General features: G+C 36.5%; 2 protein-coding genes across 6 annotated transcripts in view; one reads left to right on the top strand and one right to left on the bottom strand.

Annotated features, from left to right (window-relative positions):
* Nucleotides 1-17,195, bottom strand: part of METTL15 (methyltransferase like 15) — a 59,096-nt gene extending 41,901 nt beyond the window's left edge. For 2 of the 5 annotated variants that reach the window (XM_026073109.1, XM_026073113.1), the window contains exons 1-2: nt 17,021-17,195; nt 14,768-15,047 (exon numbers count right to left, since the gene is read on the bottom strand). In XM_026073109.1, the coding sequence (XP_025928894.1) occupies nt 14,768-15,031 (264 nt within the window). In that variant the 5' untranslated portion in view covers nt 15,032-15,047; nt 17,021-17,195. Of the gene's footprint in view, nt 1-14,767; nt 15,048-15,389; nt 15,482-16,414; nt 16,688-17,020 lie in introns of those variants that run through there. The other 3 variants (XM_026073111.1, XM_026073112.1, XM_026073110.1) reach the window with 3 other exon arrangements.
* A 793-nt stretch (nt 17,196-17,988) lies between these two features.
* The window catches only part of KIF18A (kinesin family member 18A), a 48,102-nt gene continuing 39,724 nt past the window's right edge, over nt 17,989-26,366 (top strand). The window contains exons 1-4 of the mRNA XM_026073095.1: nt 17,989-18,376; nt 19,045-19,202; nt 20,319-20,423; nt 21,432-21,542. Coding sequence (XP_025928880.1) covers nt 18,049-18,376; nt 19,045-19,202; nt 20,319-20,423; nt 21,432-21,542 — 702 coding nt within the window. The 5' untranslated portion in view covers nt 17,989-18,048. The remainder of the gene's footprint in view (nt 18,377-19,044; nt 19,203-20,318; nt 20,424-21,431; nt 21,543-26,366) is intronic.

Below are 26,366 nucleotides of genomic sequence, written 5' to 3' on the forward strand. Positions count from 1 at the left end.
GGACACCCAATCAGGGGTACTTTGATCTGAACCATTGCTGCATTACTGGTGGTCTTATCATTTAGAAGGTCTTTAGATCTACACAGGTTAGGAGAGAGGAAAAAGTGGTTAAGATAGAAAGATAACCAAAACATCTTCCACCTCCTCCTCAGGTCTCTAGAAAGAGAAATTTCTTCCTCATCATCCCAGCTTCAGCACTCATTATATCCTGATGCAGCCTAGAGAATTTCTGAAATTTCTACAAATATATTTATCTTAAAGCATTGAAAAGCAAGAAACTCAGTAGCAAAGCAGTCCACAATCCATTCAAGTTTTCACTGAATTACCACAGCTGAAGCAAAGAGAAACCCTGCATAGAGCTGGCAGATTTTTTATTTTATTTTTTTAATACTGCAGAGGATAAAAACAAACCTTGCCTTTCTCTCAAGACTGTGAGGATTTTCTCTTAATGAAAGGCAGTTTGAAAAAAAAAATCCCCCAAATGTAGCACTTTCCATGATGCTCCTTCAGGAGTTAAAGAAATAAACATTCAAAAAGAAACTGTAGAAAAGGAGGAGGAGAAACTCCAATGATATTGGAAACTACTGCCATTATCTGCAGATGCTGGCAGACACTGGGATAGAGCCACGCATTATAAAACAAGGTACAACACACCAAGATGAACACAGGAAAGCTATCAAAATTGAAAGTGTAATCTGCAAGTAAACACAAAACAGACATAAAACCATTGATTTTATCTGTAAGAAATTTTGCATAATATTTACAAAATTCGGGGAAGAGAAAAAGAAATATTCAGTGCTTAAAGGATGGTTCTTAATGAAGAAAACTTAAATCCTCAAAGGATTCTAAACATCTGTAAATTCACAGGCAAAGTAAAAACATAATTACCGAATATGTGACTTAACAAGGGAAAAAAATCAATGTGAATGGTATAAAAATCATAAAAAGGATAAAAAGAATAATGATAACAACAGGTCTATTCAACAGAAACAACATCTTAAAACACACAAATTTTAGCAGCAGAGAACAATTAATGTAAGTTGCCAAAAACAAAATACTTCAGAGGGATGTCAATCAGTAACACAGCTGACAACTGTGCTTTAATTAAATTTGAGACTGTTACCAATTAGTCTACAGCACTACAGGCTTCATACTGCCTATGACTCAGTGCACTGAGTCATCCAGTAAAACTTTTCTTACAGAAGAACTATCCATGCACTCACAAGGATGCAAGATCAAAAGGAAAGTAGTTTCATTGACCTTCTTAGCAAATGTCTTGTGTTAAATTTAGATGATCAAAAGTATATACTGACACAACCGTTCAATAGGTATTCCAAGGAGAGAGAATTTCAAGAGTATTGTTTTAATTCCACTTTGGATAAACATTATCTCAGAAATCAAAATACAAGTAACACTTTGTACAGTTTGAAGCTAAAGCACCAGATTTTAAATTTGCCTTTTTACAAGCTGCTCAAGTAGTGCTATTAATTGTTAATAAGATGGCTACTATTTTTCACCGAAAGATCCTGTTTTCCGCCACTTAGAGTCCTGACTGATTTAACAATTGGGGACTGAAATTTTCATGTCAGAAGGTCTCCAGCTGATAGGGAGGGTGCAAGGCAGAATGATAAAAGGTCTTCAGCCCTTTCCCTGGTTAGGGAAAAAACATGTTTGCTTAAATATTAAAACTCTTACATGAATTTCACTATTGCATTAAGTAGTATTAGTATTTTTAAATTTGAGAATAACAAAGGGTAAAATAACAGGAGGACAATTCTGGGTGAAAGACCTTATAGTATTCTTATGAACCTCCAAAAACTTTCAATGCAAGCTAGATTTAAAAGCAAGACTTCCTTCCCAGTTGTTCTTTCTGAACACTAAGTCTATGATGTCTAAGCTGCTAGGCACAGGATTTCAGAAAAGGATGGGCATCTCTCCTGTTCTCTCGGATCACGTTCTGATAGTGCCAATTCAGAGGGAGCGATCAGTCTGTTTGCTGTAGGATAGCAGATGAGAAGGTGCCTAGAACCAAGGCATGCAACTTGCAGAGGAGACCTGCATTTGTAACAACAAACTGACCTAACAGCATGGCTTCTCAAGACAACGGGCTGTTCACTATCATCTTCAGCTCTAGGTGCACACTCTTGATGCTATTTTTGCATTGGCCCCATATCACAGGTTGGATAAGCTTGCTCTTTTACCCTAAAACCAACTGCAAGTAAAATAACTGTTTTCCTATCAGCCCTCCCCATGGCTGCATAATCAGCAGAGCAAGAGAGAAGATGAGCGTGTGCAAGCAGACAGAAGCATGAAAGGCAGGGCAATTTGAGATCTCTTAAGTTCTATGAAAAACAAGAACAGACAAATTCAAGAAAGAACAAAAAGTTAGATTTTAGGACTGAAACACAAGCTAGAAGAGAGTAAGGTTCCTAAGGGCTAAAATGAACAAATCTTACAATTAAATACAACAGAAGGTTAAATTAAAGAACGTTTTCCCCAGAACCTGCACCAGGATCTAGAAATCCCAATACTGAACAACTATTGCAGAGTCAATTGTCTGGATGATCATCATGTGGCAGCTGTGTTTCAGGATACCTATCCCACATGAACCAGATTCTGAAGTTTTTGAAATTCATTCACCAGCGTCAAACATACATATATACGTTTATATACATACAGAATCTTTTTTATGGTTACTGTGTTATCTCCTCATGCTACTATATGTGACCAGCCCACAGACATTTCAATAATGTAGTGCTAAAAACACATATAAAAACTAAATTTAGAGTCTACATTAAAATGTGTCCTTTAACTTATATTTGATCTATCTCAGATGATCTGCAGTTTTCTGTAGCATTATTACTATCATCAGCTCATCACAAATTTTTTTCAACCTACCATTGTTACTCTTGAGTCAGATTGATAAGAACAGAGGACTTAAATGTATATCTCTATCATGCCAAGATGCATTTTTCATCTAATCAGTTTAATGTGCTTTTTACAAATATCTGTACATTTCAATCAACTTACTTTCTCTTGATAGAGTTAAGACTGCATATACAGTCCACTGTGTAGTGCAACTCTTTTTTGCCTAAGTCTACACATGTAGAAAGAATACCTGTTCAACTGTAAATTAATGGTTAGACCCGTAGTTGTACAGTCTTCAGTTTAAAAACAGTCTGTTTTTACATATTTGCTGAAAAAAGACTCTTATTACTGTTTCCCATATGCCAGATACAGAAATGCAGAACTACTGCAAAAACTCATCTATTTAACCTCTATTGTTCTATAACCCAAGAATGCTGTGAAATATTGTTTCTATAGAAATTTAGTGTACTAAGCAGTATTCATGTTTTTATTATATCAAAACAAACTTGTCTGTAGTCAAAAAACACATCTAGATATAAACTGAAGTGAGCTGTGCTCAAAACATCTTCTGAAGAAATTCATAAACCTAATTATTTGCAAAAAATGAAGTTTTTAATATGCCTCACCAAAAAAAGTAACCAAAAGTAGCAGCAGCAGACCTTAACTGGATTATTGGACAGTATCTCCAATTCCTCAAAAATGGAACTCCAACAAGATTATGACAGCATGAGAAAATAATCTAGATGAGTTCGCAATCTTTTATACCTCCTCAAATCACTACAATGGTTCACATCTTCGACATTATCCCAAATGCTCTATGCAAAAGGAAGAAATCCTGTTAGTGTTATAAAAAACATCTATAGTAGAAAGCCTTCTAAAGAAGATAAAAGTACTATAATATTCAGAAAAAACTGATTAAGTGCGAGTTCTGGTCAAGTAAGAGTTTTCTACTTCAAAAATTAATGGCTTATTTTCTACTAATAAGGCCTCTTTAATATTTATTTTCCCACTTATAAGAGGTCACTGGGTCATATACCTACTTTTCCTTGGTAGCTTTGCTTACAAATTCAAGCCAAAGAGATCTGCACTTAATCCTGCTGAACAATTACCATCTACAAAATTCTTGATTGAAAAGAAAAAAACGTTCACTATGCAAACAAAATATATACTATCTTAGCTCATTCAGATTTCACAGCAGTAATCTTGCTGGTTTGATAGAATGTTATCTGTCAGAACTTACAATATGTTTAACCATATCAGTCTAGAACTATCAGAGAGCAAAAATATTTATTAAAAAAGTATTAATTCCTGGTCATATAATTTTATTCATGGCATTAGCACTTCAGTCACCAAAAACACTAGCAGGTAACAGAATTATCCATAAGAAAACAGAAAATTGCTATGAATCTTCCTCCTCTCTGAGTGAGCACTTACTACTACTAGAAAAAAAAAAGACATCTCTTGAAAGAACATAGCTCATGTAAGCTGAAAGACATGCAGCTTCTCAAAGTCATTTAACAAGGATTTGAGAATAATCTCAACTTCAAAGTCTAGCTACCTACCCAATTAATTCCTAAGCAAATATCTATAAATTTTAGTTATGACACTTCTCAGTTCTAAGCACTGCTTCTTTGTTTGATTCAAGATTCGGCTTATGCTTGTGTTTAAGATGGATAAGCCACCTTTATCCTCAAAATTTACCCCAATCTATTTATCTCACCTACCACTTATGTCCTATTTAATATATGCATAGGTAAACCCTGCAGAGCAAGAGTTATCTTATGTTTTTTGCACAAGTACCTAATAATTTGTCTCTGATTCCTGTTAAATATACGAAAATTAAAAAGGCATACTTGTTTTATATGACTGCCAAAAGGCAGGGTTTTTACAATTATTTTAAATAAAATGGATTGTTAAAAAAAACGTTGACACAGTGAGACATGCTATAAAATTTGGTTACTCATGGGATCATAACAGATTTGTTAGTATAAAACTCTACTTTTAGAGAAATGCTGGAAGGGTTTTAATATTTCTCTAAATAAATAAATAAGCTATACATACTTTTAAATCACAGCTGAAAAAATTATTAAAACTTACACACAGCTTTTATTCTCATGCAAATAAATAAATAAAATTATCCCAGAACTAAGAAAATGAGAGGTCAAAGATAATCTCCTGAGACACTGGCATTTTTATCAGCATCTTTTTATACTGTTGCAATTTAGTAGGAAGTATTATTTAGTCTTAAGCATACTAATAATCTTTCCTCTTACAGAAATTTAAAACATTTTTAAAAGATGTTCAGTTTCATAAGGTAAATCAGATACTTTTTTAGAGTAAAAACATCTCTATTTTGTTTCATAATCATTTTTTTCAAAACTTACAGAATATTGTCACACAGAAGGGAAAATATTATTATAAATCTATAAAGCTACATACTATATATAGACACCTAGACAATTTGAAGGCCCTAACTCCAATCCTGAAAAAAGCTGTGCTTCATATTCTGTTACTGCTACAAGGAATTCCAACTATGAAACACAACTTACTATTTTAGTATATATTCTAACGTCATCTCAGTTTCAATCAAATAAAATACTAGAATGTTATAACAAAAAATTATTTAACATTGAAAAGCTAATAAAAAAGAAACTTCTGGAGAATAAAAACCATCTGTGGCAAAAAGTGGTTGAGGTCACCTTCTAGACCAAAGCAGTCATTCCAAGTTTTCCCATAGCAGAACCTCAAAATGCTAAAAACATGCAGAAGCTAAACCAAACTTTTCAGAACTTTGCACCTACTACAAAAAAAGAGATGCTGATGACAGTGATCTGCAATGTATAACGAGGTACATTCTACAGACAGACATATAGCAGCACAATTCTCACCTCAGTAAGCAGAATTCTCCTCAAGTACACAAGAGCTGAACTCGACAGTAATAAATACTTTAAAAGGATAAAAGGTCTTATGCCTTATGACATCAACTGCTAGAAAATAAAGACTAAACAAAAAAATTTTATTGTTCCATATTCTTGCTAATGGTAATATACTATTCTGTACAAAGCAATTCTGGAAGAGAAAAAAGCAAATAAAGCACACAGCCAAAAAGAATATTTTAGTTGCAAACAAGAAACATTTCCTATCAGTTCCACACAATTTTTATATAGATGAAAGGCTTTGTACTAACACAAATAATTTAAAAAAAAATAAGAATTGAGAGCAGGACTATAAGCAGACTACAATTTTTTCCAGAAGTATATTATGTGATGGCACCTTTGAGAGATTATATGAGATGATAAAAAAAGTTGTTTATACTCCAGCTCTAGTAATTTACATTACAAAAAGAAATTTAAATAAATACTTGGCATTTTGTAGGAAAACAACCCTCTTGCAAAATGAATTATTTTAAGTACAATAGAAAATGATTTTCAAGTAGTGGTTTATTTGGCAATTCAACATAATACTGCTATTATTAACCATTTTTCTGCATTCATCTCATTGGTACATTAATAGATGCTACTACTAAATTATACTGCTGTACAGCTCACATACCAAAACCTGTCAGATCACAGACAAATAGTCAAACATTACACTAACTTGCATTTTGTATCAACTATTTCTGCATCATCCTACACAGGAGGAAAAAAGTTGTTACAAATATGATATTTTAAAGCACCCAATCAAAACCATTCATCAATATCCTCAAAATTAATTTCAAATATATTTTCCTCATGCAGGCTCAAATTTCTTTCTGATTACAGCTAAATATGAAACAGCAATTCATAGGCAAGATACTTCTCTACTTAAAACATTTCTTGCATTAAAATGTCAAGACAAAGGCCGTTTACCTGTTCTGTTGTTTTTTTGCTTTCTTCTCTTATTATCTAAGACTGAATACCTTTGTTTCTGATCTTGAATCTACAGAACATGCTGGAATACTCCATCAGAAAACTACCTGCAATTTACCTAAAAATACCTTACAGCCTTCTTGGTCATCAACTGTAGCTCCTTCACAGAAGCCTGGCAGCAGTCCATTAACTCAAAGCTTCTGGACTTTGAAAGTCCAGATCAAAGAGCTGTGACCCAGACCCTCTCCTGTCTGCCAAGTGACATTCCTCGCATAGCGTGAAACCTGACAGCCAAATACCACCTATCATTTAACTGAGTGAAACCTCTAGAAAGATTAATGGGAGCAAATTTTCTTAATGCAACAAACATATGAGCCCTCCCCCCCACCTTCCCTCTCAAAACTGGGAGAAAGGGTAGCAAGGAAAAAAAAATAAAAAATAAAAAATCAACAGCACTGTTGTCACCTGCTTTTAGACAGCTCTATTAGGCTGCGCTTCAGTATGCATTATTTTACTCATTTTTTCTAAGAGTTATGTTGTCTGTAATTATATTTAGTGACATTATGACTCAAGCAGGCCATTATTAACATTTCCATATGAAATTAAAATTTCAATCTCTGAATGACTGCAGCTAATCACTAGACTTAGCAAGACAAACTTGATTTCCTCAGCTATCTTAAAAAACTTCTTTCCTCTGTTACAACAAAGGAGATACTTAAGATGCAATGAAAACTCTACATAGGCTTAACTGCAGATTTAATCCATTCTTTAATATTTATGGGTAGCCAACCTCAAAAAAGTCTACACGCATATTTCCAATAGGTCCTGGCTGCCAGGTGCACACAACAATTTTACATTAGAGAATACAATCTTTTATAAAGTTATAATCTGAAACAACATTAGTTGATTTCAGTGCTTAAAATGCAATTATGAAAAGAGTATTCTTACAAGATGCTGAGCACCAGCAGATATCACTGGAGTTGAGGGATGTGCTCAAAAACTCTTAAAAACAGACCACACATTTGGATGACTTCAGGTACCTGCTAATTTGTAGTTTAACCTTTAAATTACCTCTTTATGCAGAGCAAGCCTGCAAAAAGAGCTACTTAAAACAGAATTATCTTAAATGGAAATACAATAGAATAAGAAAAAATTGCACCTATTTTCCGTACTTCAGTCATGATCTTAATCCCCTAGTAATATTTTGCATGGTAGAAGTCTGTACTCCTGTTTGCAAACTAGAATTCAAATATTTAGTAAGAAAGCTTAGCCAAAAGGCTGACTAAATAAGGCACACAGTACTAAACGGGAAGGAAATGAGTAGCTACATATATTAATTATCACCCTTTCTGGGATCATAGGCTCACTCAAGTTAAAATTTAAAGGGCTGAGATTACTTTCTGGTGAATTTTATTAGTTTTCCCCAAGAGGTGCAAAGACTAATGCTGTCACAACAGAAAAGGAGAGCATACACAGCGTCATTACAAGCTGAGTCACCCAAAAGCATTGAATCTTGCTTTATTATAACACAGTGTCTTAAATAGTCTCCTGAAGCACTATTATTTGTTATGCGATAGAGTGATAACAGCAAGCTAACTCAGTATTACAATAAAATGAAATCTGGTGCATCTGCAGAGTTGCTCTCAGTAGGCAGACCAAGTTCCCTTGCTGGCCTCTTCGGAGGCAACAGCTGCAGGCCTCCCTTCCTCTACTGCAATAGAGAAAGATACAGAATGAAGTTGGTGAGAGCCGTCATGTGTTGCTGCCGAGGATAACATTTATATTTGCCTGCGGAGAGCCATGCTACAGATGGGAAGAGGAGGAGGTCTGGTGGATGTCTAAGAATTATAACCAAAAGATTCTTCCCCATGCAGCTGTAGCCATCAACCTACTCTTTTTTTCCTCCTCACAAGTTTTTGAGTTACTTTCTCTCTAGGGAGCAAAATCCTGAAGTCCCTTAAAAAAGTAAACTCTGAAGGGACCTCTTGACCATGCCTTGTTAACATCTTGCCATTTTCCAAATCCAATATATAAGTATTTTTCATTTCCTAGTACCATCACAGTCTAATCTCAAATAAATCATATGTGTTTTATTTCATCTGTCATCAGGGAATTTATGATCCCTGTATTTTTTCAGGACCCACTACAGAAGACAGAAAAGCAAGAAACTTGAGATAATTAAAGAGTGTGACTGGACTTTCTTTGCACCTTCAATTGACAAACTGTTCATAAAGACCATCTCCTGTCTTGTTTTCTTTTCCCTTCCCTCCTTTTCTCTCTCATCTCATGATGTAATTCACTCTGCCCCAGATAGTGTAGAACTTGTATGACATTTGCTGCCATCACACTGGTAAATGATACTCCTCTCCTCCTGTTATTCTCTTACTTGGACTGCTCTTCACAGTAGGGACCAATTGGTTAAGAACCAATCATAAGTTAAAGACCAAATGAAAATGGTGGTCTGATTTTCCAAATCCCCATGTAAATACTACTTTCATAAACACAGATATTATTATTACTCTTAATAAAAACAACAGGTATTTTGAGGGACTACCTCTTAGTCAAAATTTCACTATTTTCCATTTTCATACCATATCTTCAAAAAATCCTTTTATATATAATTCTAGCCAAACATATTTTAAACAGTGCTCTCTCTTTGATAAGATTCCATTTAGCAAATCTTCTGTTACACAAGGCAAAAAACAAATACACTTCGCATACACACACAGTCTACAAACTTTTTATTATGCTTCTCCTTACACAGCTGTGATCTGAAGCCTAGCTAGTCTCTCTGTAAATTCACAACACACACCACCAGGGAATCAGGTACAACAAGAATGACCAAAAGGGTGGTTGGTACACAGGAACTACATGATCTGCTGAAATAACTCTCGCCCCCACCCCACCCCTGTAAAAAAAGTGTCCTGTAATTTCCAGAATATCTTCAGAATTTCTCTATATTCATTTATTGCTTTCTGCAAATTCCACGTCTTTTTTCCTCTTTTACAACAGCTTGTTTATCTTTATCGATCACAGTATAAACCACTGTGCTGCTATGTCAGAAAATTAATGTCACAATTTGCATGCAGAAAAACATCTTCAGTAGGCTTCCCATTAAAAATATGCAGCTATTACTACAATATAAAAGATCATCTAAATCACTTGCTTTATGCTATTGGACCTACTTTCATTTTATAACTTAAATAGGTTAAAATGGTATAAGCAATTACTCTGTCCCTAGAGTGCTGTGCTTTTTCAAAATATCTATTTCAGCATTATCTCATGATGCAACATGAGACCGAAAAACTTGGTATTCTGGGATTTTACTCATTACACCCTACAAAATACTTTATGCAACTTGAGAACTTAAAAGTTCATTTTTCCAGGTCCCTTTTCAAATTCCTGTTTATTTTGGAAACTCTGCTGACCACTTAGATTTTGAAAACCTTTAGTGTAAATTTCAGTCATAATTATTTGCAGATGACTTTGGAACTATTATAAGTACATGGCCACAAGCATAACCACATAATTATTTATATACTATGGTACTTGGAAACCCTTCTCACAAAACAGAAGTCCACTCCGCAGGGTACTACACAGAGGAAGTTTATTTTTGTCCTTAAGAGCTTTCATTCAATATAAGGCAAAAAAAAAACAAAAAAACATATGGGCAAGGATATAAAGAAACTAAGACAACAAGATCAGAACAACATACCACGCTTTTTGCACACTAGCAGTCTATCTCAGCTTCATTTGATTGAGCATCACCCAGTACTTGACTAACTAGCACTGAGCAATGGGAAATGACTATACTCCAGATCAACAACAACCAAGAGCAGCAACAGAACTTCAGGAGGTGAAAGGCCACCTTCTTCAAACTAAATGCAGACCTCATGCAGCACTTCAGTGGCAAAAGATCAATGTGAAACCTCCATGAGCAGTCTTGTGCTTCATCCTGCTGTTTTGGAAGGCCATGTTCATACCCTCTCAGCCGAGAATCTTTCATTTGACATTTGGATGCATGAAAATAGTAGCTATTGAGAGAACAACGGAAGATGTACCCAGAAGACTGAAAGGAAAGCTCATGGCAAAATTGGAGGTTAAGTACCTGCCTCTTTCTAAAAGCTAGAGATCCTTTACATATTAATTCTAAGAGAAGGAGGACATCCTTTCAATGGAAGCTGGGGAGAAAAAAACATCTGAATAATTCTGCGAAGAATCAAAGAGGATGCTTCCACAAAAAATCCCAACTAACTCAAGATGGTGCAACATAAGATCTGTTTGGGGAAATTAACCATATGTTTTTTAATACAAATTAACTTAATTAGCTAAAAAGAGCATTTGATATTAACTCTGTTTTTGATGAACCACTTAAAAAAATAGATAAAAGGCATCAGTCTTGTCATTCTTTCTTTCTCACTCCAACTTTGACCACCTATTTCATGCAGAGACATGAAAGAAAGTTTGCAGAGCTATCATAAATCAAGTAATACACCTAGAACCTGCTGCATCTCCATTCTTGTCTATTCTAGACTATCATATTTAATACAAATCCATAGATGTTACCAGATTACGATTTTCTTCATTACATCTGAATATGGTATAGTATTTCTTCTTATTCTAGATGGAGTGTATGTTGTATGTGCTGTCTGTGCTGGAGCACAAACAAAAATAGTTTCCTAGAGATATGGAACTTGTAAGAAACTTAGTTATAAGACCCTGATAAGAATAATTAAAATTCCAAAGTTTCATCCTCTGGCATTCATATTAGAACTCACTGCTAATGAAATTCTTTTTCACATTACTGTATTCCTATGATGTGGAAGACATATAATTAAAAGGCAAGTGAACGACGCAAAGGAAAAATTATGAAAAAGTAGGGTGAAAATCAGGGAAACGTGCTTGTGAAGGACAAAGACATTCAATCTAAAAAGGTACGCTTGGTTCTTTACTACCAGTAAAGCTCACGAGAACAGAGAAAACTCAAGCTGCCCAGACAACTGAAGAAACTGTTATAAAGCATGCATAAAGAGCACTAGTGGACTGAGAAGACTAAAACGTAGTTTAGTCAATACAGTAAACTTAAAAGAGGAAATTACTTGTGCGTGGATTTACTGCAACAGACCTTTCATTGAGAAGAAGCAAGCTAGACTGGTAAAAAAAAAAAAAAAAAAAAATCTGCAATGTGCTTCCAAGAAAGCACTACCACAGAGACTTTGCAGAAACAAGCGCTAAAGCAATAAAAGGAGACTCAGAGGTAAGTGGAAATACTGCTGTTTAAATCCCTGACAAACAGATTCTACAAAAGAGATAGCCAACAAGAATATTCAATAGGGGGGTACTAACATCTTTATCTCAGCTGTGACTCGCTCTAAGTATCATTTATTTTTTTAGGAACCCCTATAAGTAAAATGAAAACCCCTTTCACTGACTAAAACCACAAGGAGAATGTTGTCCTTCTAATTGGATTTTCTATATATTGGCAACTCCTTGTCTTAGGACTCTACAGGAAATAAAGGCCCAAATCAGCTTTTTTTTATAACAAAGAATATAACTGTGTTAAAGCTGAATACAAGAAAGCTCCATGATGTAAGAAGAAGCAAAGCACAAAAACAAAATTGAAGATCTGAACATTACAGGTATAGAGCATATTTTGTTATCTTCCCTGCCCTACCAAAAAAGAACAGAAAAAAAATTTAGACTTTGTAGTCATGATCATAACCTTAAAAATGCAAATTGATGCAACAGTCCCAGTTCTACGTGTTAACAGAAACTGTAGCAATGTTCATGTCAATGAGAGTCAGTCTCTTAATCTCTATTCAAAAATTCACTGATGATGCTTACGCTAGCAAAACTTGGTTAACACATTGTGCTCTTTTGCACATGGCTTCTTTTCAAAATTGCAGGCTTCAAAAAGCTTTAAGATTCAATATTGACTAGTACTGCAAATACATGGTTTACTTTGTCTTAAAAACAGAAGTGCATTTAGCACTTATGGTTAAAATCTCAGGGAAAAGAAGTGGGATCCTGTGACTCTAATAACTAAACTTCATCCACCTGCAGTAGCAGTTCACTTTAATAACCCAATAAATTTCCTTTGAAGGATTTCCTTTACATTTTACAACAATACTAAGTAACAGAAACTGCAAAGCTGAAGTGAAATGTACACCTAAGCCCCAGTTTAAACGTAAAGGATTCCCAGTGAATAAGACTAAGGATTATTCTATTCAAAACCAGAATTCAACATCCTTTTTTTCAAAAAAAAATAGTCCTTCACCAGGAAACATTCACTGAAACTATTTTAAGACATATAAATTTATTTAAAAATACCTCCACTAACTTAGATATTGCGAACAGGTTAGCCACAAGTTAGCCATTATAAATACTACTGTCCAAAATAACACGCTCTCATGCCTGAGACTAGTGGCCCATTACTAGCTTAGGAATCTCTGCAAAGTAATGTACAGAGACCTGAAAATTGAGATGACTAATAGCAATAATTAAAATTTAAAAAACCCCACCCTACTAACGAGCCATTTTACATTCATAAATTTTTATTTAAAATTCTCAGAGTCCCTTCAGTAACAATAAAAAATTACTGTCCACAGTTATAACCAGGAATGGAGTTTCTCTTGCAAGATTCCCCTCCCCCTCCAAGCTTGTTTTTTTTAAATCAACAACCACAGTTTAAGAAATAGTCCCCCCCACCAGCCTTCTTAATCCTTATTTAAGTACAAACTGAAAAAATACTTGGTTATAGTGTCCTAACTTATATATTCATTTAATGTGGGAAAACTTCATTCACAATTCTGCAGGAAATCTGAACTCAAAGTTCATTACATATTTCACTAATCTGAGTATCTTCAAAAGTAAGACCCATGCAAGAGCATTGTGTATGTTATAAGAGTTGTGCTATTGTGATTCTCTCTTGTTTTTGAAACACTTAAAATAATACATTGACTCCCAAACCAGAGAAGTTCTCACAAGACAATGCAATGAGATTTGACTATAACTTTTTTGAAGCCTGATTCCATTTTGAACCTGATATATCCCTTTCCCATTCGTGGATGATACTGTTTCTCAGTAAAAGAAAAAAAAAGGCAGTATACTACATTTTGAACCTTCTTCTTAATATATCATTCTTTTCACTAAACCTTCACAACCTTCACACAGATAAACCTACAATAATATTCTATGAAGCTAACAAAAAGCATCAAACTGACAGATAAAAGCATCTGAAATGGGAAAAATACTTAAGTTGTAAATTTGATAATAAGATGAAAGGATTTCATTTAAGATCCCACAGATGAAACAAGTTCACTGTGTATGAGCTCTGTAAAGGGAGCGCATAACAATATACCTACATTGCATAGAAGTACACCTTCATTGCGTACAACAGTACAGTGTAGATATATCAGCCCTGCAGTGTTGAGTTAACCTAGACACCAAAAACAGTCTACCCACTGCACCACAGCCAAATTAGAAGGCTTGTGATACTTCCATGTTACTGATACTAAGCTGCTTTTGGTTACATTATGCAGTCCATTTATAATTTTAAATCTCTCTACAGTACACTACATCATGCAGTAAAAAGCATATCCTCAGATAACGCAGTGCCCCAACCCTCTAAATCCATGAAAATAAGCATCTTATAACAAGGTATGACAATGATGTTTAAAACCCACATACTTACTATCCATTACACAAAAAGGGAGAAAGCTGTTCACAAATCAATGGATTAACCACACAGGAGAACTCCCTGCTACTATTAGTAATTAATACAACCCTAGAAACGCACAAAAGCAATCCAGGAAGACTAGCACAAAAGCAAGAGATTATGCAAATATTTACTGTAATTTTAGCAAATAATGTTTCTATTATTTTAAATAAAAAACTTAATCTGAATTGCAAATCAATTTAGGAGCTTTAAAAGGTACAAAGGATGTTTAAAGAGCGCTCCTTTATTTCTCTAACTAAAAGTTATCCCTACACTGCACAGACTTTTCTGGACTGCTACCGAATCATAACTTGTTAATTATTATTTAACTCACCTGGCCAGGCTGTGGGGATAAGAAATTAACAACTTCCTCCAGCATCACTGGTATATGCAATCTTCCAAAATTTTTGTTTTCTGCACTTTGAGGCAACTCTCCAGTTACATGTCTTTGTATGGTGTCTTCCTTTAACTCACATTCAGAAAGTTGTTTTACTGAAGAATGGATCCTTCTGGTGAAAGTAACTACATTTATTGAGCTCAGTTCTAAATTGCGTAGAAGTAAACATTTGTAAACTTGGCACAGACACTGAGATAACATTTTGGAGTTGGTCAACCTAGAAAAACAGTAGATGCTTGGAATTATTTTAGAATAAATATTTAAATAATAGATTTGTTAAAAAAAAAAGTGGAAATGCTCTAAGAATATTGCTACATATCCCAAGACAGGAGGTTCCACAGAAACATCATGCCAGCAAAAATTTCATCAGAATCTCCTGCTTTAGTCTGTTTTCAGACATTTCAAGGCCATCTACCCATCAATCATGTTCAAGCCACAATGGCTTTCTTTTCACAAACACCCTCCTTTCTTTTTCATTGGACTTTAACAGTGTTATAAAGTTCTGAAGTTGATAACATTAAACAACAGTAATCAAATTAAGCATGAGTAAAATACTAACTTTACTTTCAGGCTGTTCCTCTCTCTTTTGCCAAAGATAACAAGACACTTTCACTGAATAGTAGCACTCTGGTTGCTAAGTTCTCCGTATTTCTAGTTAAAACAGGAATTGACAAATCAAACATTGCAACCCGATTTTAAATGGTGCTATAATTACATAGTGTTACAACTAACTTATTTATACTAAATATATTATCTTTATCACACATTACGTCTTGTAATTAAAAACACCATCAAGCACATCTACAGGCAGGAATCTCCAGAGAGAGAAGTGCTAACTGACTGCTATTGCTAACTGAAACAGTAGTCTAGTCCCGGAAGATATCAGAGCTGTTAGCTATAATATAATTTGTGATTTTAAAACACATCTTTTAACTACCTGAGAACTGATGATTTTTTTCCTATGCCTAAATGCTCAAAAAAATAAGTCAGTGACCTACGAGTAGAATATTGTATTAAACAGACTTTATCTTCCATAAAAAAATTAAAAGTTAGTTTAACACAGGTAATAATAGTGCTTTGTTTGCAAGTTTTCTGTTTCTTTATGGAGCAGAGACCTTGTGTAATACTACACTTCATACTCGCCATGCAGGAAAGTTACAAACTTTAACATAAGACCATTTGAAAATATGCCATCCTGTATTTAAATCTTTAACAGCTGCATAATCTTATTTACCTATCACATTTTTATTGCATGTCTTGTTTACATTCAGCTAGCCAGAGGTTTTGCCCGTTTTGTCTGCATGGCTAGGAATGTGCCGAGTCATCATTTCTGGAAAGTTACTCTCATAGTATTTTAAGCCCCAGTTGGGCACTATGTCCCCTTATTTTAAATTTCAAAGCCTGCATCATTTTACAGTCTTGATCAGACATACACTGCAATGAACCACAACCTCTCTGTAGAGATTATTGTATAAACAGGGAAAACACATGGAAGTATGATCTAACCGCTCGCATGCCTTGTGATCACGCTGCCTTGTGATACTACAAGCCTCAGAAAGTGTTACTAATACTAGCGACACAGACCATTTTACTTACAGCCGTTATCATTCTACTCAACGTGGCTTTTTTGTTTTGTTTTTTTTTCTTTAATACGGTAAGAAGCAAGCATAGTTTTTTCCATTACAAGTGTTAAGCGGCATCTGGGCGCAGGCCGAGGCAAAAGTCCGCGGAGCGAGGCTCGTGCTGAAGCGGACGGAAGGGCAGCCAGGGAACAGAAACTCGACTCCGCAACACTCCCCGCAGGGAGCCCGAGCAGGAGCGCGCACCTAGCATCCCGCCGGTGCCCGTTCTCTGCCCGCGGCGGCGGAGCCCTGCCCACAGCGCCGGCCGCGGGGAGGGGACGGGGCCACCCGGGCACGGCACGGCACGGCCCTCACGGGGCCCTCGCCCCGCCGGGGCTGTCCGCAGCGACCCCCGCCCCAAGCTCCGGCACCTCCAGCTCCCGCCGCGGCCCCTCTCGCCCTTCCCGCCGGGGCGGCGGCGGTCCCGGGGAAGGGGGCTGGGGGGGGCACTCCTTGCCCCGCGCCGCCCCGGCTGTGGCAGCCTCGGCCCTGCCGCTGACCGGGGCAGCGCTCCCGCTCCGCCTCCCTACTCGCCCCTCACGGTGCCCCCCTGCCCACAGGCGCGTACCTCGGCGCGGCCGCGGAGCAGCCTCCACCTCAGCCCAGCGCCGACAAATCCGCTCGAGGCGGCCGCCCGCCCACCCCCGCTGCGGGCGCCCCCGTAACGGGCGTCCRCAGCCTCCACGGAGCGGGACTGGACCCCCCGGGGGCGCGACCGGCCACGAGTAACGTATGGCGGCACCGCGCGCCGTCGCGCCGCTGACGTCACGACGGCGGCAGCCAATGGGGGAGGCGGGGAGAAGCGGGCCGCTTGTGTTTGAATTCGGCGGCTGGGGGTTGGCGGTGGYGGCAGCCGTTTTTTTCTGCTGAGCTGCCCGCAGCGCGCGCGGAGGAGAGGTGGGCTGGGGCGCGTGTTTTCCGCTGGGGTGGGGGTCGGTGTGGCCTTGCCCCGCCTGGGCTCGGCGGCGGCGGCGGCGGGGCAGTGCCCCCCGCGGGAGCTCTGCCTGGGGCGAGCCGGGAGGCTGGGGCCTGGGGGCAGGTGGGACCGGGCTGCGGGCGTTGCGGCTTTGCGTGTCCGCCGCCGTAGCGGCTGGCTAAGGGGGGAGGCTCGCCCGGAAGCTGGGACCGGTGCCCTGGGTTTTGCATTTTGGTGAAGGACAAGAAAACCATTAGACTAGGTCAGCAGAAGACTGGCAGGTCATACACAAACTTGCTCTGAAGTAAGGGAAAACTGATAGGTGTTTTTTATTGCTGTTGTTTTTTAAGCTAGAGAAATAGGCTTGTGGATTTCCTAGGGAACTGCTGTTCAGCTTTCTTGAAGCTTTGTTCAATTCTATGGTGAATTAAGGCACCTTTTCAGGCCAGCTGAACTGCTTTCCAAAGTTGCGTGAACACTGCAACAGTCCATAAGGCTAAGTAAGAAGAGCTGGACAGGTCCAGCACAGGAACAAGAAGCTAGAGAGCCTTAGAGAGCTAATTGGAAGGCTATATTTGAAATATAAGGCCCTTTCACTTTTTTTGCATTTGCAGAAAAGATTCAGCTGCATGATCTGAGAAATTCTTGAAAGCAAAAAGGGGAAGAGCAGGACTATCGTTATGTCTGCTGCTAAAGAAGAGGATGTCTGTAGTCATGTGAAAGTGGTGGTCCGTGTCCGTCCAGAGTCCCAAAAGGAAAAAGATGGCAACTTTAGCAAAGTGGTTCATGTTGTAGACCAGCATATATTGGTCTTTGATCCGAAGGAGGAAGAAGTTAGCTTCTTTCATGGGAAGAGACTAGCCCATAGGGATATCAATAAAAGAAAAAAGAAGGATCTCAAGTTGGTGTTTGATGCAGTTTTTGCTGAAAGTTCATCCCAGTTAGAAGTTTTTGAACATACTACCAAAAGTGTACTTGATGGCTTCTTAAATGGATATAATTGCACAGGTAATTTTTTTCTATTTGTCYCCTTCATTAAAAACCTCACTAAATTCTTGGAAGTTTCTACTATTATATCCAGATGCCTTAAAAAAACCCTGGCATTTAAACAGAATGTTTTGTTTTAATTTATAGAAATGCGAGGCTGACTTTTTTTATATCCAATAGAAAATAGGATAGCTATACTCCATTTTGAAAATGAGTTCATTTTTAGGGTTATGATATGCTTTATAATTTTATAAGAAATACAATGTATAGTAGACACAAGTGCTCAAGAAAGTTACTCAAACAGAAGTGGCTTTTCGCTGAGTGTGGTAATCTATTTTATGAACTTCTCTCTTTAAGAGCTTGTCTTTTTAATTAACAAATGGAATGTTATGAATAAATGCAATACCTGCCTTCAATAAATTGATGGCCTAGGGTTATGACAGTAAAGAAACAATATTTTTCATGTAAATTGCCTGTGAATGAGTTTTAAACTGGAAATCTGAGCATAAATGTGATTCTGAAATAGTTTTCTGATTATGATACTAAAGGGAAAAGCCTAAGAAACTTGATCAGCTTCTGAAACCGCTATACAATATGATAGAGGTATGTGAATGTCCATTTGAATTTTGTATTCCTGATTGGCTTACTGGTATAATAGCATGTGTTCTTGTTTTTTAATGAAAACTCAGTGCTTGCATATGGTGCAACAGGAGCTGGAAAGACTCATACAATGCTAGGCTCCCCTCAAGATCCTGGAGTGATGTATTTAACCATGATGGCACTTTATAATTGCATGGATCAAATAAAAGAAGATAAAATATGTAATGTTGCTGTTTCTTATTTAGAGGTAAGCCAGTTCCTGCATTTAGTGTGTTGTTTTCAATAAAGCATATTCTTATAAACAGAGATTGGTTTTTGTTGTGTGTGTGTGTGTTCCCCCCGCCACAGTCAACCATTCTGGAACTTGACAAAATGAGTTCTTGAAAGGAATGGAATAGAACTGTGTTCTGCAGATTTGATGTTATTTATAGCCACTTGTTACTATCATACAGCAGGCTGCTCAAAAAGGCCAATCTCTTCTAATATTTTTTATTAACTGAATCATGTTTTGCTGATCAGTTATATCCCCTTGAATATCTGTTAATATGTGGAAGGAAATATCCTTTCGGGCATATGTTTCAGGACTTAGAAATAAAGTCTTGTAATTACTGTGAAATCCCACAACTCTATTTCCTTTTAATTATATTAATTTTTAAAGCTTTCATATTAGTACAACTGTATTTTAGATTTGACAAACAAAACAATTAGAACTGCTGTGCCAATGGTTAGTTGTCTACAAATATTCCTTTCATTCTTTATTGTCAGCCTCTCTCTTCTTCCTTTATCTTTACACATCAAAGTCCTGCTTTTGCATGCCACTGTGTTGCTGTCATGCAGAAGCAGCAAAATTAAGTTATGGTTAACTTCTAGCTCCTACTAAGTCATAGTGGAAGAGTAGTTATTATTTGTCAGTGGCGGGGAAGAGGGAGGAGGAAAAGGTATGTTTTGCCACATGCTATTTCAAGTGCTTCCACAGGCCCAGAGATGAAATATGATAATTAAGAATGTTAGCAGAAGTGCATTTGGATTGAGAAATCTTGCTGTAGTATGTATTATAAAGTCTAGTAGAAGAAAATAAATGCTACATATTCACACCCACTCCAAAAATTAGTCAATTTTTATTTAATAGGAAGAATGACTCCCATTTCAATGGCTAAAAAAATATATGCCCAGTGAATAAATTAAATAATTGTCTCAAGTTCAGTGAAGGAAAGCTGTTTGGCAAAAATTGTACAGGATTAATTTGTTACTTTATCTTAAATGAGTATTAAAAAAAAGCATAATGGTTTCTGTTTAGTTAGGTTTAATCCTGTCAAGTACAGTAAGATATTTTTCTTGAAAGATTGTGATTTCCTTTTTGAAGGTCTACAATGAACAGATTCGTGATCTGCTGGTAAACTCAGGACCTCTGGCTGTTCGTGAAGATGCCCAGAAAGGGGTGGTAGTTCAAGGCCTAACATTGCACCAGGTATGTAAACAGATCTCGAAACTTAATAAGCCTCATAACACATTTGAGAAAGTGATGAAATTTGCATACATTTGTGAAAGCTGGATACTAAATAATAATTTCCTAGTGGGCTTTTCTGTGGCAGTAATCACCAGTACCTAAGTAACTTGCAAATCTAATGAATTCATTATTCAGAAGCAGGTTGTAGGAAAAACTCCTGCTATTCAAATATGCATATTTATAAAAGCATCCAGTCCTTATTATCGAAAGGGTACCACTGATTTGATGCTTGTCCTCAGATTTTGGAAGATTAGCTTTTGACTGATACATCTTAGCACTTCTTAAGAAATTTTCTGCCTTCAGTGCTGCTGTGAGTGTTCAACACCTTTGCAAATCTCTTACCTGCATCTCAGTTTTTTTATTTGCAACTTTTTTTTTTTAAATAACCACATCTGAAAAGTTTCATTTTAAGTGAGTTTTCCAGCCCAGCATAGCAATTCTGTGGCAAAATCAGTGAAAGAATTCAGTTTTCCAGTCCAGAAATCAACTTTCACGGACCTTTCTCTTTCTTGCAGCCTCTTAGTGCATGTTATATGCTACGTGGCTTCCAGCTTTTGCGTGCATGGGATAATGATTCTATAACCAACAGTTTCATCAGTTTGGTTGACTCTTTGAACACAATACTTCACAAAGCCTGGGTCTTGTGGGGAGAAAAAATAGTATATTGTTTAATGCATTAGTACAAGAAAGATGAATTAAGGCATCCTTAATTAAGAGTTTCCTGAACCATGGAGAACCTTTGCGGAATTTAGGCTCTTTAAAAATAAATAAATTGTTTTAAATTTCTGCAGTTAAGTGCTTGCTCTTTGGGCCTTATTGTTTTTTCACTAAATTTGTTTGAAGCACCTCAGTTTGAAAACAGGAAATTTCTCCCCTACGTATTTTGAAATCAGTATGAAATCTGCTATATTTAATGAAGACTTAAGATAAATGCATGTGTATTTTGTTTCCCCCTCCCCCCATATAAAGCCTAAATCTGCAGAGGAAATCCTTCAAATGTTGGATTATGGAAATAAAAATCGAACGCAACATCCCACAGACATAAATGCCTCCTCTTCTCGATCTCATGCTGTCTTTCAGGTAAAATGATACGTGGTCATTTTTTTTGAATTTTAGTTGTTGTCTAATCTTGGATACAATGAAAGGGTGGGTGAGTTTTTTGTTGTTGGTGGGTTTTTTTGTTTTTGTTTAACTGTATCTAATCTTTGTTTGGATGGGAGGAGATAAATGATTGTTCTTTTTTGACTTCTCATCCTTTATTACTGTGTAAATGTTCATAGTGATTATATCTGACAAAGAGAAATCAAAGAAAAGCTTTCCTGCTTTTCCAGCTTTTTTTTCCAGTGTGAGCTATTATTCCTTAGAAGAAAGATCTTGTTCTGTAAAATCATAGTTTTGACCTATGAATATACTTCCATAAATTGAAAGATTTCTTGTACTTTATTCTTTCTTTACAGATCATTCACTTCTTCATTCCTTCTACTTTTTAATATCTTGTTCAGCATTTTTCTAGGAAAAATGTTTTACAGGGTGCAATTACACATCCAGGTATAAACTGAGTACCTTAAGTGATACTTTCCCATCCTGCTTATTCTGATTAATGCAGATTTTCATGCTTAAGTGATTTCTTAATATTTGTGCATGAACCATGTTTGCATGCATTGTAAAAATCTGCTGAAGTTTGAAACTTCTCCAGAGATTATTGCTGTTTGCAAACCATCACTGTATCCTTCTGACTCCTCTTAAATACAGCCTGTGATATAAAAAATTTAAAATGGGTCCTGTTAGCTAAAACTTCATTATCCATTTGCTAGTACATATTGCAAAGCACACTATTCTTTGTCATTTATATGTTGCTATTCTGAATTGCAAAATATTAAAAAAAAAAATTGAGCCCTGGTGCTTGCATTACAGCCCAATTATTATTTATTTGTTCAACAGTGTTTAACCCTATCTACAGAYATAGGCAATGCTTAGTAACTCTATTCAAAGTTAATATTTTGATATAGATGATGGTAATGTAAGTAGCTTTAAAGTTAGCACTTTATAGCTTTACTGTCAATGTTAAGAAAAAAAGATTAATAATGGACAATAAATTTTCTATATATTTAAAAACATATAATGGAGCAAAAATCATTCCCACCCTAAAAGCTTTTGTGTTGTCTTACTTACCTCAGACTTCTATTTGAAACTTCAATTTTTTTTTTATTCCCTCTGTAATCTTGTCCTGATCTGTATCAACTGTTAGAGACCATCGTGGTTGGATGTTTGAGGCAAAGGATCGTGCAAAGTTGTTCAGTTTGAAAGCTGCATTGTCATGTGTGTGTGTGTGCCATCTTTTAATAAGGTGCAAAGCAGTGGTGCAGTGACACAGAATGAAATCAGCACAATAAAGGGAGAAACAGAAATCAGCACAGTTCACATGCTGGACTGTCCTACCTTATCTCCCTCACCTTTACTTGGCAGCAGAAAGCTCTGGATTGTTTTATCTGGCAGGCTTGGCACTCTTCGGATTTTGTTTATGAATGTGGCAAGCAATTAAATTAGGCAGATATTGTTGTCTAATAATATCTTTAACAGGACAATTATGTGAATAGGGATGCTGGAGAGTTTATCTTCAGCCTAAGTTATATATTTATTCTTGCAAATTGATCTTAGTGTATATATATTTACTTATTAGCAAAAATTGTTTAATCACCAAATGAAATAAACTAGACTGATAGTGTCTTTCTATTTTACTGCAATTTTATGTGAATGTATTACCAAAAATTCCATTAGTATATTTTTTAATTAAAAAAATGTAAATATGATTTCATTCATCATTTCAAACTACTCCCAGCTTACAGAGAGCAAAAATGAACCACATATGCTTATAAGTGAAAGGATTGTTTTCTTTCTAGTGATATAAATAAAAACAGAAAACTGAAATTCTGCTGTATTGAAATATCGTATGAATAGCAAATATCTTGGGTGTATATATAATGTATATTCAGGATGCAGCTTGTTTGCAATGCATTGAACTAAACAAACTGGTACATTTGTTTGGTTTTGTAAATGTCCTTCAGATTATGTTCTCAGTGAAACAGGTTTAGTTTTTATATATAAACACACATGCTTTAAACTGGTTTGACTCTTTGAATGGCTAATATAAAGTGGAAATAACAATCCTGTGATTGTTTGCAAAATACTATTAAAGTAAGTGTCTGACTTTAAAAAGCAGATAGAAGGATATGCTTATGCAACTTGGTTATATATTAAGCCTTGGATGATTTCCCCCCCCCCCCGATACAAGTTTGCCCAATTAAGTGACACCATTAATGTTAAATATGCAATTCTTAAAACTAGTTAAGTTATTTTTCTCTTTGAGCTTGAGATAACTGACAATGTAAACAATTTCATCCTTTCTGGACTAACCTCTATGCAGTTCATTCTTTGTTTCTCTGTGCCAGCGTAGTAGTGCCCAGCAGAGTAGCACTGGTTGCATTAAGTGCATTGTCTGTCTCTTAGCCAGTCTTAATATGCAGTTGCAGTCAGTTAAATGGCATGCCTGGCTGAATTTGATAATCATGGACAAATGCCTTGGTACTGTAACTTCCTCATGAAGGAAAAGACCTTTCAGCATAAAGATTATGTTTTGGCGTGTCACAGCTCAAAGAAGCATGTTCTGCTTTGTACTCAGTAGTCTGCCTAATACATAGTTAATTCACTCTGTCAGACTAATTCTGTTTGAAGATGGTGTCATCAGATTATTGTAGTTAGCCAAAACTTTCTTTGGCTTTCTCTGCAATATTCCTAATCCATTTAGTCCTTGTAATGAGATAATCCTGACTGTTTGGGGATTTATTTTGTCTTTTGAGATAGTCCGTCAATCAAGATATTTAATTGCTTTTATTATTACTATTATTTGGGAGGACACGAGTTGACTTGTTAAGAGGAATGACATGATTTAGTAGCAGCATGTCTAAGTAACGTGAAACTCTGCAATATGAGCTAAATATATACGCCCTTGATGCACTTGTCTCCAGGGTCAGGTTTGTTTGGATCTAAGACTTCTTCTGCCTCTGTTCATGATATTCTTGTATTTATTTGCTATTATTAGATAATACTGCACCAGTATGAACAATATTCTATGAATACCAGGGGGTATAAGACTTCACCGTCTGCTGACATTTTAACAGTTAAAATGGTTTAAACTAAGCAAATTTTCAACCATGCAGTTTGGAAAAGGGGGGTCATAGGTACTTTTTCTACTTGAGGAATTTAAGAGTGTTGGCATCTGTAATAAATAACTACAGAGTGCTCAGTATTACAAGTAACTGCTTATGTCAGTTCACATGACATCTATTTACATTACTGTGGTATATCTGTGACATTCAAAGAAATATGTCTTAGCTACTTATCCCTTACTGCCTCTTTGGTTCCACAGATATAAATGAGTGTATATCCCTACTGCTGTGTTGGTTCTTTGTTTCCCTCTTGGTGTTTTTTTTTTGTGGGTTTTTCTTTTTTTTCCATTTTCTCTTATTCTAAAGGTGGCTCTTATTTGTAGAGATCAGTTATCTTTAGGCTGTTTTTGTTTTTTGTTGTTAGCTCTGTTGGTGTAGGACATGTTCTGGAACTGAATCAGAAAGTAGCAAAGTCTTGGCCCAGGACATTTTGTGCTGATTTTAGAGACACAAGTTTGTACCATCTGTCTTAGGTTTGAAGTCTCTATGTAGGTCAGGCAATTACTGCATCTGAAAGTAAAATTCTGAATTGCCACACTGTTCTGTTAAGTGGTCTGCTGACGGACAAAGAAGTAGGAAAGGTTCTCCTTTGGGGCACTTCCTGTGTCTTTTGAACTTTTTATAGAAGCTTGGATCATACAATATAGTTTGGCTGTCACACCAGCTTTCCTTACTATAGTAATGATAGTTACTGGGTTCTGGTAGAGTACTACTAGCTTGAAATAGCTCCTTTACAAAGATAAATACAGGGAACAAATGTGTTTTCCATTTCTTGGCACACTGGCTGCACTAGAAATAGTGTAGCAGGACTTTCTTGTCTCGTTTGATATAAAAATCTTTCTTGCTATGTCATAAGGCTCTTATTTTTGTTAATTGACTTCAGTCCCAATACTTGTCAAATTTCTTGTATTAAGCGTCGCTGTGAAGACTTTTCTCGTAGACAACCTTAAAGATACAGAACTGGTGAGATATACTAGTACAGCAAGTCTTTCCTAATTCTCTGTCAGAAACACTAAGCCTTGCAAGTGGCAAGGTACGCAACAGAAAAGAGGGGAAATGTATAAAGAATGCTGAAAAAGTAAATGCTAAGTAAACGTAAGGATAACTAATTCTTACTTTGACTCTGATTATGTGCTGCCCACTTTCTCAGAAACCTGGGTAAGGATACCTTCACTAGCAGAAGGAAACAAAAGCATTTCATTCCTACTATATCTCCTGTACCTTGAAAACTTGAGGAAAGAAAGGATGAGGAGAAACAAATGGCTACAGGAGTCTCTGCTCTCTAGAGGACTCTGGCATAGCATGTGATTTCACAGGAGTAAATGAGTATTGTACTCCATTAATGGCAGTTACAGATGAGTCAATTGCTGAAGGTCCAGCCTTTTCCTATGACTATCCTGTATTTATATTTTTATGGCATACTGTTAATGATACCTTTTAAAAAATGAACACCTTTTACACTTGAAACCATAATAGCATGATGTACATCCTGCCCCCCCCCCCCAATTAATGCTTGAAGCAGATGAATTTAAGAGGTAAGTGTCAGAAATGATTCTCGTACGTCTCCTTCGGCCATCCTCCCTTTTGTTGTTAGAGATGCACTGAAAGATTTAGCTTGGATTCCAAAAAAGGGGATAATAAGCATCTCTGAAAACACTTTTGATACTGTAAGATTAAT

This window comes from Apteryx rowi, unplaced genomic scaffold (genome assembly GCF_003343035.1).
Source record: "Apteryx rowi isolate R43461 unplaced genomic scaffold, aptRow1 scaffold_360, whole genome shotgun sequence".
Classification (NCBI taxonomy): domain Eukaryota; kingdom Metazoa; phylum Chordata; class Aves; order Apterygiformes; family Apterygidae; genus Apteryx; species Apteryx rowi.